The sequence below is a fragment of the Mesoplodon bidens genome (genome assembly GCF_964165515.1).
Source record: "Mesoplodon bidens genome assembly, chromosome: 8".
NCBI lineage: Eukaryota > Metazoa > Chordata > Mammalia > Artiodactyla > Ziphiidae > Mesoplodon > Mesoplodon bidens.
In genome coordinates this window covers 109,169,587-109,185,402 of record NC_138165.1, presented here as the reverse complement: position 1 = coordinate 109,185,402, position 15,816 = coordinate 109,169,587, and the positions used below count along the sequence as shown (strand labels likewise).

General features: G+C 46.9%; 1 protein-coding gene across 6 annotated transcripts in view; it reads right to left on the bottom strand.

Annotated features, from left to right (window-relative positions):
* AGAP1 (ArfGAP with GTPase domain, ankyrin repeat and PH domain 1) overlaps nucleotides 1–15,816 on the bottom strand; it is a 566,346-nt gene that overhangs the window by 283,399 nt on the left and 267,131 nt on the right. For all 6 annotated transcript variants that reach the window (XM_081243347.1, XM_081243348.1, XM_081243351.1 and 3 more), the window contains exons 7-8: nucleotides 7,297–7,424; nucleotides 5,473–5,628 (exon numbers count right to left, since the gene is read on the bottom strand). In XM_081243347.1, coding sequence (XP_081099473.1) covers nucleotides 5,473–5,628; nucleotides 7,297–7,424 — 284 coding nt within the window. The remainder of the gene's footprint in view (nucleotides 1–5,472; nucleotides 5,629–7,296; nucleotides 7,425–15,816) is intronic.

The following is a 15,816-nucleotide window of genomic DNA, read 5'->3' as shown; positions in this document are numbered from 1 at the left end:
AAGCTCCATGTTTGACCACACTCCCTGAGATGAAGGAGGCTGAAAGTGATGTAAGACTTCACTGCCAAAATGCAACAGAAATTCCCTACAGCTCCAACACGTTGGTGGAGAGAGTCATAAAACTAAAATTTCAAGACAGACCAGTGGTTATTTGTTAGACAAAAGGGTTTGCTGTATCGCTGTCTTACAGTGACTTTTGGTACGACAGGCTGTGATATACATCATAAAACTGAAATCCAACAACGAAACTAAAACAAACCCGTTGGACATAAGACACTGCAGCACGTACAAATTCCCAGTAAGGTCTCCTGATGTTTCTGCCAACTCTGAGACTACATCACCCACGTCCTTACGTTCCAGCTGAAATGGCTCCGTGAAATCATCAGAGCCGAAGTCTCTCTGGGTACCGCTGCCTGGGTCAGGAGTGAGTGTGCAACGCATCCAGCCTGACACACAACCAGAAGCCTAACGGGAGTTTATCACACCCATCACAGAAGGTCGGGGGGAGCCAGAAGTGGGACCGCGTAGCCTCCGCAAACAGCGAACACAGAGGAAAGAAAGGCTAGGATAACTCTCATTACCATCTCCTTCTTTAGAGGAACGGTTAACTTTCCCCCAGGTGATAAAAGCAGCCGTGAAGGGGCACCCCATCAGCTGCCTGCTTCCAAGGACAGGCCGCATTGCTGACAGGAGCCCTCACGATTAAACAGAAACCTGCTTTCCCCTTTCTAACTGATGAGTAAGTCGAAGGCTGCTGGAACACATATAATAGGATCCATGCTCCCCTTCTCTACAGAAGACAAAATACCATTCAAACAGGTCTATTTAGACTATCAATTTTGCTGCCTTGTTTTTACAGAGCGTCTCTATGAGCTGGGCTATGCCTTTTTCACAATCTTAGGTTACTGGGTATGCTTGGCTCTGTTTCGGGGTGTCGGCATTATATGGTAAGCTTTAAAAAATACCATGTAAGGGACACCAGGATTATAAGGCTTGAAAACAGGCAAAGCAATGTACAATTGTGGACACGTACTGGAATGAGTTTAAGACACGGATACAGATAACAGACACCAAATCCAAGTGAATGCCGATCCCTGGACCAGGGGTCAGGGGGATGTATTCTGGAGGGGCACAGTTTACCTGTGACTGTTATTTCTAGAAGAAGTAACCGCTGCAGTGGCAGAAAAATGCTCGTATTTGCTGAGTTGCACGGTGAGTACATGCATGTGTTTTTTTTAATGCCTATATGTTTGAAAATATTTCCTAATAAAACATTTGAACCCCATGTAAATTAGGGCCATGATTACTAAACTAATCATCCTAAGTGCCAATATTACAGAACCAGGAAGTGAATGGAGATAGCCTTTGAATATTTCTTTTCTCAAAACAATGATTTTTTTCTCAAAGAAATAAGCAAGATAGGATATAATTTAGCTTTTTTATCAGTGAAGTACCGTTCCTACCGCCAATATAACACATAATTTGCTACTACAGGAGAGACTTTTTTAAGTTTGTACTATTTTGTGAAAGGTGCGTGTGATTTATTTTTGCTTAAGATTTTTGCTTATTTCTGCACATGTGTATATGCCAACAGAAACATCTGGGACTGAAGAATGTTAGCCCAGAGTGGTACATTTACAGGTCATCAGATCCGAAGTTTATACAATTCATAAGCACGTTATTTGAAAAATGGTGTGTGTACTACTTAATTAACTCTGGCCTCTTTATGAGGGTCTAATAAACAAGGAGGACAATGCTCCCTCATCTGGGCTTTACTGTCCCAGCCTGCGTGGATTTTTATTCACTAGGATCGTTTGGCATATGGTACTGCTGTCCTCCTAATACACGCTTTTCAATAAATACACTTTTGCCAATTTAAGTCAGTAACTACCAATAATCGCCAGGGATGAAGAGTCTATGAAATTTTACATATTTAAGAATAGATTCAAACCGGTAACAAGGAGAATTTAGTTTCCTAAGTGGCTACAATTTCAAAATTAATTTGCTTCTTGTCATTCCTTGGATGACACTGACATCTAGTGGAGTTGACACTTCTAAGATCTTCAACCTACAACAACCACCCGGCACCACCACCATCACCATCATCGTCTTGTTCAATGTCAAACCCAGTCATGACGAAGATACAGGATCTCAGCCGTCTTTTCCGTGAACGCCGTGATGCAAACCCACCATGAGGTTAGCTTCTTCCATGACCTGATTCCTGTTCCCGCTAATGACAGCCGAGCAGCCGGATTCGATTTCTAAAAGGGTGTATTTACTCTCAGACCATTTTCCAGCACTTAAAGAGATCAAGCACTGATCCTGCACAGGGTCACAGGCAGGCCCCCACAACACTAGCTATGTTAATTATGACATAACAAATGAGGATTTTCCGCCATCACAAGGATGAATTCTTATTGGCTCCGGCACTGCCCCACCCGGCCTGGACAGCTGCTCCCCTGGCCTCTGCCCGGGTGCCTGGACGCGGCGGCGGTGCGTACATGTGTGCCGCTCCAGCAGCGGGGAGAGTGCCCCCTCGCTCCAGTCTCCGCTCTCCTCCTGGCAGGCAGAGCCCCCCGATCTCTAATCCGCTTCCTCTTGAACGTGGGTTAGCTCCCATAACACTATCCCTGATAGAAAACAGAACACAGCTGCACAGACAGCAGAGGGGAAGGGAACGTTTATTACCCGAGTTACCGTTCCTTTGCTTCTTCCTGCCTTACACTTGTCTCCTTTGTCAGTTACCCAGTGGGCAGGGTCCGGGACACTATTTTCCGGCACATTCCAGCCCCAGGGCTGCCCTTATAAAGGGTGGGGATGGGCACGTGTCAGAGCAGACCCATTTTAAAGAGACTTCCTGGTTCTCACCTCTCACCTTGAACAGAAACCAAAGCCAGTGACCACGAAAGGTGACCCTTAGAAGGTGTCGTGAGCCTGGGTGTTCCCTCTTCCTGCCACACCCTAGAAGGAGTGGCAAAGATACAGAAGGTACTCTGGTCCACGTTCAAGAGCCCCCACCCCTCCCCGCTACGCTGGTGTCCTGCTCACGGCCCAGTCTCTCTGCATCTTCGGCAATGGGCTTCTCAGGTCCACTGACCCATGAGTCAGTGCACAGCCTGTTCTGTGAGGTGACACTTTCTCAACTGACAGACCCCACCTGGGCGTACAGAAGTGTTACAGGTGTTGGATAAGCCAGAAGTGCTGCTTAGGTGACTGCTGTTATTCTCCGTATGTTTGAGGAAATGCCACAGTAAAGCATCTTATTCATGTACAGATTTACGCATATCAGATATTCACCTGTATTTTGCAGACACCTAATTACCTCCCTCCCAATCTATTACACAGCCCTACAACTACTTTCTTTTTTTTTTTTTTAATTTATTTATTTTTGGCTGTGTTGGGTCTTCATTGCCATGCGCGGGCTGTCTCTAGTTGCGGCGAGCAGGGGCTACTCTTTGTTGCGGTGCGCGAGCTTCTCATCGTGGTGGCTTCGCTTGCTGCGGAGCACGGGCTCTTGGTGGGCGGGCTTCAGCAGTTGTGGCTCACAGGCTCTAGAGCACAGGCTCAGTAGCTGTGGCGCACGGGCTTAGCTGCACCATGGCATGTGGGATCTTCCCGGACCAGGGCTCAAACCCATGTTCCCTGCACTGGCATGCGGGTTCTTACCCACTGCGCCACCAGGGAAGCCCTCTACAGCTACTTTTGCTTATGCATTAAGAGAAATCATTCCATAACATTAGTGGTGGTGAGATAAAAATGAAAGCCAGGCCACAAAGACCCTTCGCCCCTACAGGGAATCTTCTTAGCAGCCTCACCACAACTACTGTTGTTTCCAGCTCAGAGAGATTAAGTAAGTTGCCCAAGGTCAAACAGCTGCTGGCAGTGCAGGACAGGGTCTGAGCCTGTCTGATCCTCACTCTGGCCCTCCAATAGCAGCATCTGCCAGAACTCACAGGGCACAGGGAAAAGAGCAAAGGGAAGGGGAGAGTTGTGAGGAGCGGGTGTTCGCTGTTGGCAATAGACCTTGGCACTACAGACTTATCTGATGGGAAAACTGTTATGAACGTGGTGGGAAAGGGACAGGGGATCTATCGTACTTGGTAGCCTCGTTCACCATCAAGAACGCCATCTTCAGGGAATCCCCTGGCAGTCCAGTGGTTAGGACTCAATGCTTTCACTGCCGAGGGCCCGGGTTCAGTCCCTGGTGGGGGAGCTAAGATCCCACAAGCCTCGCAGTGCCGCCAAGGGGAAAAAAAAAAGAAAAAGGAAGAAAGAACGCCATCTCCAAGCAAGGGCAGTGGGTCAGATAAGAGACTTGCAGCCACCGCTGCAGAATCTTCCTTCAGTTTAAGCCAGGAAATACTGAACTTCTTTGCCTCTAAGTCAGCAATAATCAACCAAGAGGAGAAGTCAAATGGTTTACAACAGGGCACCCTGACACTGGTGGCCGGAGACCTCTTTGTTGTGGGGCTGGCCTGTGCATCGCAGGATGTTTAGCAGCTCCATGGTTGCTACGCAGACTAGATGTCTGCAGGACCACACCCACTCCCACCCCCGAACTGAGACAATTCAAACTTTCTCCAGAAATGGCCGAATTTCTGGGAGTGCAAAACCGCCTGGTTGAGAACCCCTGCTTTGAAAGCATACACTTGTAATGCGCAGACCTAGTCCCAGGAGGGAAAGTGTTCTTCTCAAATCAAATGACTCCAGTCACAAGGCAGTAGCAGCTCTGCCTGGAGCTCTGTGGCCCCGAGTTCTGGGCTCCACTGCAAAGCCTTCCATGATTGATTGGTAATGTCTGCTGTGTGTAAGGGAAGCGACAGGGTGGCAGCACTTTTGTGTCCTCTGTAGTTCAGCGGTTCTCTGCATCCCAACTGCCCAGGGAACTTCTAAAAACGACACACGCCTGGGCCGCACACAGATTCTGAGTTCCTAAACCTGAGCCCTGAGAGCTGATGTCGAGTTTTCAAATGCTCTGCAGACGGTTCTCAAGAAAAGTCCAAGTGGACTGGCTTCTGTCTGTGCGCTGCTAAAGACCCTGAGCTAAGTCCTCGGTGCTCCAGCCTGAGGAGAAGGGGGTCTGCGCACTGATACGGCTTTAGACACCTCATCTGAAAGGCCTGATGCACACGTTTGGGGAATGCTGGCAGAGTCTGTCACCTCCATGTATCTCTTGTGACAAGTCTTTAGCTAGAGACCAAGAAAGTCACAGGATAACAGAGACCTTTACACAAACCCCTTGCTCTTCATTTCTGACACAGGTCAGGACTCCCTGCAACTGAGAAACTTTGCTCAACATCTCCATCTCGGCATCTTATAATTTTCTGAGACTTCCACAGAACTCAGCACTCTTCTCGTTCATTTGGTTTGGATGCTACACCTGTCGCTGAGCCACCTGGCGGCCAGAGGACCGCTAGGTGAGCAGGAACCATGCTCCGATTCCCCACCCGCGCCCCCCGGGGGGACACTCACGGTGAAGAGGTTGGACCGGCGCTTGGACTGCTTGCGGACGGGTGTGGGCGTGTTGGCCGCGGGCGGTACGTCGATACGCAGCTCCTTTTGGCTGGTGCTCGGCGTGGACGGGACAGAGGAGGAATAGTCGCTCAGACTCCCGCCTCCGTTACTTGTCTGTAATGATTGAAAGCCAAGGTTTTGTTAGGACACGCTCCAGGAGCCTAACCCGCCACCTGCGTGGGGTCATAACCCACAAGCCAGCAAGTTGCATGGAGGCGCGGCCTGGCCGGTGGCATCAGCATCAAGCAGGCACAGTTTCATCCTAGAACAGACCGATCAGCTCAGCATCATTTTGTCTAAGAAAAGTGACTTAAGACAGAGAGAAGTCTCTTTCGTTTGATCTTATACACTACCAAATGTAAAATAGATAGCTAGTGGGAAGCAGCCGCGTAGCACAGGGAGATCAGCTCGGTGCTTTGTGACCACTTAGGGGTGGGATAGGGAGGGTGGGAGGGAGACGCAAGAGGAAAGAGATATGGGGACATATGTATATGTATAGCTGATTCACTTTGTTATAAAGCAGAAACTAACACACCATTGTAAAGCAATTATACTCCAGTAAAGATGTTAAAAAATCTGAGCATTAAAATGTCATTATTTTCTATTTCCTCTGAAAAGGGAAGGAGTTGGTTGAACTAAGTGGTTTCTACAGTCCCTTCACTGCTCCAGATTAGAAGGAGAAAGAGTGCGATTTTGCCTAGTAGAACCAAAACTCACATTTTGAAAATGACCTCTTGAAGGGATAAATTGGGAGATTGGGACTGACATATACACACTACTATATATAAAAATAGATAACTAATACGAACCTACTGTCTAGCACAGGGAACTCTTCTCAGTATTCTGTAATGACCTATATGGGAAAAGAATCTAAAAAAGAGTGGATATATGTATATGTGTAACTGATTCACTTTACTGTACACCTGAAACTAACACAACATTGTAAATCAACTAGACTCCAATAAAAATTCATTTAAAAAAATAAAAAGAAGAGGAAAATGACCTCTTGAAAATGTGAAAGCTTCTGGAAGATACTTCAAGATTCAGAGAGAATTACAGATGCCTAGAGTGGGATTTAACATCCTTGAGCGTGCCTTCACAGGACCCCACTGTAAACACACTTCCTGACTCTTCAAGCTACCAAAAGCACGATACCAAACCTTCTCGCTACATCTCTTTAAAGAGTGTCAGTATAACACCCGCCTAAGAAATGTTAACCGAAGACACACGGGCAGGCAAAAATAAGCCAACAGTTCCTTACTGGGTTTTTGGTTAGGTTCTTCAAAGTGACAATTATATTGTTTATTCCCAAGTAAACAGCAAAATGTTGCAATGGAAAGATACTAGTTTCCATAGGGCCTAAGGGAGACGGGAATTATAACTGAGGGCTGCTACCGTATTGAAGCATATTGTAGGATTAGCCACTGAGATTCACCCACAGCTGCCCAACCTACAAGCAGACATGAATGAGGACCACCGTGGGGTCATTTAAATCAACAGCAGAGATGGTAGTGCACACCCTGCACCTCCACTCCAGCCAGCATGCCTCATAACACAGGCAGCGTGAAAACGGGAAATATTAAAGAATGATTCCCATAAAAACCACTTGGCCACAGCAGTTTCTGAAGGAGATGTTAAGTCAATTACCAACATGCTGTTATTTATAAAGTTGAAAAGAAAAAAAAAAATCACCTTGGAGCCGGCTGAGAACACTATTGGGCAGGTGTGTCCTCCTGGGTTCTGACCTGCTTTTCAGTCCAACCTCTCACGGGCCCAACATACCTGGCTGATGTGCACAGCAGACACCTGTGCCGAACAGACAGATGAGTGGCTCGGAGAGTTGGGGAGGGACTTGCAGGGCCCGATGGACAGCTGCTGCTTCTTCCTCGTGGCAACAATCTTCTGGGCAACTAGTGGACAGGAAGACAGAAGAAGTCTACGTGAGGCTGGTTTCCAAACAGAGGGAATGTGGCAGAGACCGAGGGCTGTCTCCGGCATCCACTATTCCTTTCATCTGCGGTAACAGAATTCCTGAGTTTTAGTTGGGCACAGGACTACCAGAATAGATATGACATTTCCTGGAGCTTCCTCCGGTCCATCCCCTTGCACCCCAGCTAAATGTGGCCATGCAAGCAAGCTCTGGCCAATGGGATGGCAGCAGGAGGGTCACATGGCGGCATCCAGGAAACATCCTTGAGAGAGCTGCCCCTGGCCCATTTCTTCCTTATGTCTTTTTCCTTCTTGCTGTGTAAAAAGCACATATGTTGGCTGTAGCTCTGGAAGCGACCTTGCAGAAGGAAGCCACACTTGGTGGGACACAAGCCCCTTCTAGGGGCTAGGCCTCTGGCTCGGCAGCCTTGTGCAAACCTCAGACACTTTATATGTAAAACACAAAAATACACACCTATCCTGTTTAAATTATTCTAATAATAGGACTTTCCCCCCAGTTACTTGCAGCAAAAATAATCCCAAATAAGACAGGGTAATTTAAACCAAACCCTTTGGAAAATCAAAAATCTGTTTTTTTGCATAGCCTAAAGAATTACTCTTAACTCTACAGGCTACTGCACAGAATTATATTCAAGGACATGTAATTATGTCAAAGACTTTTTTAATTTAAATATATGGCTATACACATTGGGAGTTTATCTTAATCAATACAAATCTAAATTCAACCAGCCATAACTTCTCTTGGCAAATAGGCTGGCTGATAAAGCATATTGGATTTAACTGGAAAGGAAGTCAACGATTAGAAAACTCTTCCTACACCAATAGGTGTCACTACAGGAGAATAACTACAGCTTTTATTTGAATAGATGCGTGCCTTTGGGGAATAGCTGTAATTAAGTTCAATGATATTCAATCCTTATCTTTGTCCAGATAGGTTGCTGGTTTAAAAAATACCCACGCAAAGGAAACACACCACTGTCCCCAGCAATAGCTTATGTTATAGAAGGAGCACACACAGTGTCCTCAGATAATTTCTTTTCCAAATGAACATAATTTTTATAAGGAACTGGTTTGTCCACAGCTTATGGTTTTCATGTAAATGAATGATAGTATAAATATGATTAAGTGAAAATGCAATATATAAAAAATGGCTCACAGAGATGAAGAAGCAGCTTCATTAGTTACATCCCACCTCCGAGAGGCCTCTTATCATCCTGAAAGGATGATATCAATTAATTTATCTTCCCGTAGTGTATTGATCATAAGCTTCATCAGCTAATCACGTTTAAATTACAGAGGAATATCGCAACACTTTGTCATTTCAAAACCATTGGCGTATCGATCTGGGGTCTTTGAAGACGCACATTAGAATATTTTAAAAATCATTATGTGAACTCAAAACTAAAACCTAAGATCAGATTCCAACAGCCGCAAAACGTGTGTCTTACAGGTGAACTGAAATCCCCAAACCAAAAGCAAATTAACTTAAAATCATGATTGTTTGGGGGACTGCCAATTTACTTCTATTTTTTTCTTTTTTTTTTCTGAAAAAGAGCAAAAAGTTGTTTTTGTGTTCAACTACTCCTGGCCTCAGAGTCACTATTCAGTTGGATGACCATACTGACTTTCACCTTAAATCTCATAGAAAAAACACAAATGTCAGAATTAAACAGGGCAAAGCTGCTGGGAGAACTTCATAGACATTTTCTATAAGTGTTTTCTACTCTAAGGGGAAATTTGAGAAACTTTCTAAGACAAGTCAAATATGTTATTAAAATCCTCATTTTATGAAACTCCAAATGCAAATCAATGTTCCCTCCTTCCCACGTGGAGGCTAGAAAGAGCAAGTTCATGGGCAGAGAGAACCTTTTCCCAATAAACCCTCTCACAGAACAGGGCTGTGCAAAGCGTGAACCACACGTTAAGTACTATGGTTCTTCCGTCCACTGAATTATTGCTTGGCCACATTTATTTAAAAAAAAAACGAAGTCACAACTGCTAATAACTGGTAGCATGCTTTTAAATTTAACTAGAACCTTCAACCCTATTTTCTGTATTTCTCCATAATTTTTATGTCTACACACACACGGAAGAAAAGAAATGAGTTACAAATATTTTGTTCTGAAATACATAGACTGCTTTAGGAGTTACAGGATCACCCATAAAAGTGGGGGACACTTAATAAAGAACAACGGAAGTATCTGACTTAAGAAGGAAAAGGAGGGGCTTCCCTGGTGGCGCAGTGGTTGAGAGTCCGCCTGCTGATGCAGGGGACACGGGTTCATGCCCCGGTCCGGGAAGATCCCACATGCCACGGAGCAGCTGGGCCCATGAGCCATGGCCGCTGAGCCTGCGTGTCCGGAGCCTGTGCTCCGCAACGGGAGAGGCCACAACAGTGAGAGGCCCGCGTAACGCAAAACAAACAAACAAACAAATAAATAAATAACAAACTTAAAAAAAAAAGAAGGAAAAGGAGATAAGGGGACTGTTTTGTAAGGCTGGGCCACCATCTCCTCCACAGTGAAAAGCCCCCGGCCCACTGCGGGCCACAGGGCTGGGCTGGGCTGTGTGAGTGGAAGGGCCCCCCGCCCCAATAACAACCCAAGGGAAACGGGATGCCAGGGACAGGGAGGCACTGTTCTCTTGTAACTATAATCATCAACTTTTCCTGATATTTGGAACATTTAAATGTCAGGAGACTTAGAACATGAATATTACTTACACGCCAGATTACACTGGCTGGGAAATTTTTATAATCACTGAGTTTTTGTCTGCATTGGATCATTCCACACATGAATACATCACGTATTTTATATAAATACATGCAATGCACGAATGAGAAAACAGAAACACAATCACTTGAGATTACTTAAAAGAATCTGGTCTCTTTATCATCGAGGTGTGATGTTTTTCCTATTTTGGTGACTTGCTTTCCTATAAAGTTGCCCGAGACGCTAAGCCTAAGTCTGAAATGCTGTCGTTGGCAGATACGGAAAATGTCTGCTCTTTTACCAGACACCCCACCAATTTCATTAACCTGATATGGCAATACTAGTACTTGGTGTCATTTTAAAAGTCACTTTCTAGGGATGTAACGTGCATGATAAATGTACAATAGTTAACACAGCTGTAGGTTATACATGGAAGTTGTTAGGGGCATAAACCCTAGGAGTTCTCATCAAAGGTAAAAAACTTCTATTTCTTTAATTTTGTATCTATTTTACATAGATATTTTATTATATCTCAGTAAAACTGGAAGGCAAAAAATGTTCAAATATCTTCAAGTATAAATGAATGAATGAATGAATAATGTATATCACTCCCTCCACAATTTTGAAATTTTATTTGGGTAATAGATAAAACATACCCTTTAAGGAGCCCCTTCAACCATATCTATAATTACACTGTAGAAACTTCAAAACCAAGCAAGCAAATTGCTGGTGTCTGGGAGAGGCACGAGGGGCTCCTGGGGGCTGGCAGTGGCCCCTTCCTGACCTGGGTGATGACTCTGAGATCATTCTTTCCTAGCCGTACCCTTAAGTATACTTTCATAAACGTATTTCCATTCTTCAACTAGAAAGAAGTTTATTTACAAACTTAAGCAACAAGAAAAGCGAGTTATACATTCACTTTCCCCACAGATTTTAAATTCTCTATTGGATACATGATAAATGGCACCTTTTAATTAGTGTGTGAAAATAAGACTCTCAGACAGCTCACAAATAAGACCTCATTAAATCCTGGCCTAATGCCTGATTGCTGCTTCTGCTTTCTTTCTCCAATCATTTGCACTAAAGGAGGAGCAGAAAGAACGAATCTGGTCACACCAAGGGAGTCAGGCCCACCTCTCACCAGGTAACTAGGGGCATCCTCCTCCCCTCCCTCTCCCCACTCTTCTTTGTCCCTTACATCTGAACGATGGGTCAGCAGTCTGCACTTCCCGTCTACTGACTCATTTAATCCTCGCGGTTGAGGAAAACAAGGCAGAGGGGGGACCGGCGGCAGAACAGGGGTTCAGACACTCCGTGGGCCCCATGATGGCTCCAAACACTGCTGCCTGGCAAGGAAGCACCCCCACCCCCAGACTCTACGGCTCCCAGGACAGGGACTGTGTACCCTTTGGCCCTGTCCCGTCACAGACTCTCCCTTGCTCTGCTGACCACTGCAACCCGGCTTCCGCCTCCATCCCCTTGGCTGGACCTGCCATTGCCAAGGTCGCTGGTGACCAACTGGAGGCCAGGCCGCATCCTTCTTGGCCTCTGGGCCGCCCTAGGCACCGCGGATGGTTCCTCCTCCCATGACGCTGACTTTCCTGGGTGTCCTGCCCCGGCTGGAACCTCTTTCTCAGCCTCCTTCACCGTTTCTCTGAATGTGGGTGCTTCTAGGCTTCCTTCTTTGGCCCTCTTCTCTCCATGCCTATGGCTCCCAAATCTATATGCAGCCTTGCTCTGTGCCCTTCCTGCTTCTAGAACCGTGTATCCAATAACCGACGCCACACCTGCCCTTGGATGCACCTCAGTGTCCACGTGGCCCAACCTGGGCCTCGCCTCTAACTCTGTACAGAGGAGCCAGAATAGATCGATTCTGCCACCAGAACTTCTCTTCAGTTCACCCTCACTGCCAGTGCCCTGACCCAAACCTCATCTGCCCGTGGCTGGTTTCTGAAGCAGCTTCCAAAGCTGTCCTCTCCTCACTGCCACCCAAGGGACACACTGCAGGGCGACCTCCGCAAAGGTGACTCTCACGGGCCTTGTCCCGCTCAAAGTTCTGCAAACGCTCCCGTCACCAGACAGATGTCAGAACCAAAATTTCTCAGCAAAATGGGGCTCTTTCACGCTTGGGAGGGGTGGATTCTCCACTCCTGTTGTTACTTCCCATGGATCCCGGCTCCCATGACCCAGGCACTCCTGGCCTCTTCCCAAGCCCTGCAGTGAAGGTCCAACCCACTGACAAGTCACTTAGGTGATGGCCGGCTGTCCTTTCTCCATCCCTTTGGTCTGGGGCTCCCGCGCTGCCTGGAACCATATGGGCAAGTCTGTCTGATTCTGGTTCCCACAGAAGGAAGCCCAGATAAGCTTCATTTCCCAGGACAGCTTTACCAATAAAAACTAGTCATCCGATCTTCCAGGGTCTTATTCCTTAACTGGTTCCGGACCCCAGGGAGGACAAGGGTCCCTGCCCAACAGGACACGGCCCCCCTCCAGCCTCGCTGCCGGCCCCCGGGCTCACTGCCCACTTCCGAGCTGGACAGAACCCACTGCAGGTGCCACAACGTGTGCTCTCTGAATCCTGTTACACAAGTTGCCACCACGGCCCAGACACGCTTCCCTTTCTCTTCATGGCCAATTCCTTCTCAGAATCCGTATCTTGAGCATCACTTCTCCTAGGCAAGCCTTCCTCTCTAACCATCAGCTTCCTCTATGGAGACCCTGCAGCCCAACTACCAAAGGTGCTAACACAACCAGCTCCGTGTTTCACCCAGGCCTCGACTGAGAACCACTGCACATTAACACACACACATACACACACACACACATACACACACAGTCAGGGCCACGCTGAAGAGCTGCAATTCTACTTTTCAGCCCTGAATCCCTAGTGCCTGGTGCATAGGCATTGTGCAATAAGCGATTATGTAACAATCCCAAACCAGACACGTCATCATTCACATCAGGTCCTGGCCTCCTGATCTCTACTTACAGGACGAGGCCCCAGGAAGGGGGTGTCTTTGACACTCCTCTCGCGTGGTACCACCTGGCATCGGTAACGTCCACAATTAAGCACTTAAATTAAGCTTTTTAAAATTTCATTAACGATTATGACATTCTTGGTAAAGTCCAATGAGTGTTAGTAATTTAATCAGCACGATATCTTCTCTGGTTTAAATGATTTACTTGAATTAACTCAATTAACAGAAACGTCTGAAGAGCCACCTATGGGCCCAGAGAAGGAAGGGGAGGCAGGGGAGGAGGCATGTGACCTGGTCTCTAGCCTCACGCAGCTCCCAAGCCAGGAGCAAGGCCCGCTGCGTCCCACATCCATAGCTCCAAGGTCTCACCAGAGACGGGACCACCGAGAACTGCTCAAGTGCTCCGCTGGGTGGTCCCTGCAGCCCCATCCTTTCTTCACGCCTTAGTTACTCGGCTCCTAGGACCCCACCTTCTCCCTGTGCAGGTCCTGGAGGAGCAGAGACTTCTCCATCAGGCAGCAAACTGGCTGCCCTTTCACGTCCCTCCCTTTTGCCCCAGTTCACTGAGGCAGAGGAGGCTCAACTCATCAGCCAGCTTTGTAATGATCTGCTTTTGAACGTTCCGCATCATGACGCCCCATACAACATCAGCTTCCGCTACGTGAGCCCTGCTGTATGAGCAGCACGGCCCCTTCTGGAAGGAGCAGAGCTGAGCCCCACGTCCTCGGGCTGCGCTGGGGAGCGGGTGACTCTGGGGCCTGGGGAGAAGTGGGGTCCGCAGCTCAGGATGGCACTGTGGAGGCATGTACACTTCACTGACGCCGTAGAGTCCCAGCTAGATGCCAAATAGAAACCTGGTGTGAATCAAGCCAAATCTGAGGAAGAGGATGATCCTTCAGCTACTAGGAAAAGCTGTATGTAGCCCATTGGGGCCAATATGGGGTGGGAGTTCTGCGTAAACAATGTTAGATAGGAATTTAAGTATGAATGATACATCTATTACAGTAATATTTTAAATGTTCATAATAGACACACTTAATGAAAATCAACTAGCATGAGACTCGAATTTTGCTCCACAAAAATAGTTTACAAGCACAGTCTGAGGGTGGGGGGGGGTTCATGCCATTGTTCTATTTCTAGTTTAGGCGCTACCACCCCAATGGAACATCAACTGTCTTTGCATCTTTGCACTGACAGGCTCTTCCATTAGAACCTTGGAGGGTTTACCAGGCAAATCCCCATAAAAAACGAAAACCACCAGGGATTGTAAATTTTCCAGTAACAAATAAAAGGTCCCCTAATGTCTCAACTCAGTTTTAAATTACAGTTGAGTGATCCTTAAACTATCTTGTTAATTAAGTAGAAATTAATTACCAAATTATCTATGTAGTTCTGAATTTGTGACTTAGGAATGAAAAAAAGTTTGAAGTGGAATTTTTCTCAAAGTTAATGAACGTTAGAGGGGGTGTAGTCTGTGTTGTTGGTAATCCTATACCCACCTCCTAGATTTGTTTTCATATGACGTTTTGGGAATAGAGGAAGCTATGCCAGAAAAACCATTAAAATGAAAAAGAGAGAGGGAGGCGGGGAGTGGGGAGAGGGGTCTCCTCGAAAGCCTCTTGGGTTGTGTGATGCTTAGTGACAATTAGTGAACCACAGGGACCCCCAGCCCTGCCTGGCCCACACACCTGCGGGGATCTGAGCCAAACTGAGCCGCCAATTGGAAAATACAGTCAGCTCTCGTTCCAAGACAATGGGCCAATTCCATGGACCTCCTTGTGACTCTGGAAATGCTAGACAGGATGCTTCATTTACCTTCCTAGGGTCAACATGTAGTTGACATTCAACCAGCACTCACCAAGTGGGTCAATGAATGAACAGACGGATCAACAATGGGGACGGGGTGAGGACATGAGGAGAAGCAGGGGTGGAGAAGCAGCTGGATACACATGTTTAAGGATCCCATAGGCAAAGTGTGGATCGTATCCTTAAGGCAACAGGGAGCCGTCAAAGCTATTCACGGGCCAGTGACGAGCTCCAGGCGTTGGAAGGACACCTGGTCTGTGTGGTTTGCAAGATGCAGGTGATCTCTACCTGGACAGTGGAAAAAGCAAGCATGGGGGGCGGGGGGGGTGGGGGGGTGTGCGGGGGGGGGATTTGGGGGACTGTGACGGAGCGGCCGTGGTCTATACGCAGGACCCCGGCTCTCTGATATTCTGTTTTGAGACCCTCGTGTCTCAGACTGCTGCTACTCTACCCTTACACATGATGAATATTTTCAAGGGGTATAGAACTCTAGGCTGATTACACGTCATTTGACGATTCAAAGCTACCAAAAGGAGTTATTCTAAGGGTATATGAGCTCACTGATGTAGTGTTAGCTAAACCCCCATAGTTTAAAAACTTTCAAAGCAGATTTGGACGTTTAACCTGTTCTAAGTTACAGTTCCAAAATCTGAGCATGCAGATCTTCCTCAGAAAGACAGGCCGTGCCTCTTCTTTAACGTGCGTTAGATCTTCCTGTCGGCACGGCGACCCGCAAGGAGAAACTCATCATCTTTGTTCTGGCAAAGCTTTCATCTTTTTTGCCACTACCTTTAAAATCACCCAACTGCTCTCTCCCAAGCCGACTTGTCCCCTTCCAAACCATCCTTCGTATGGAC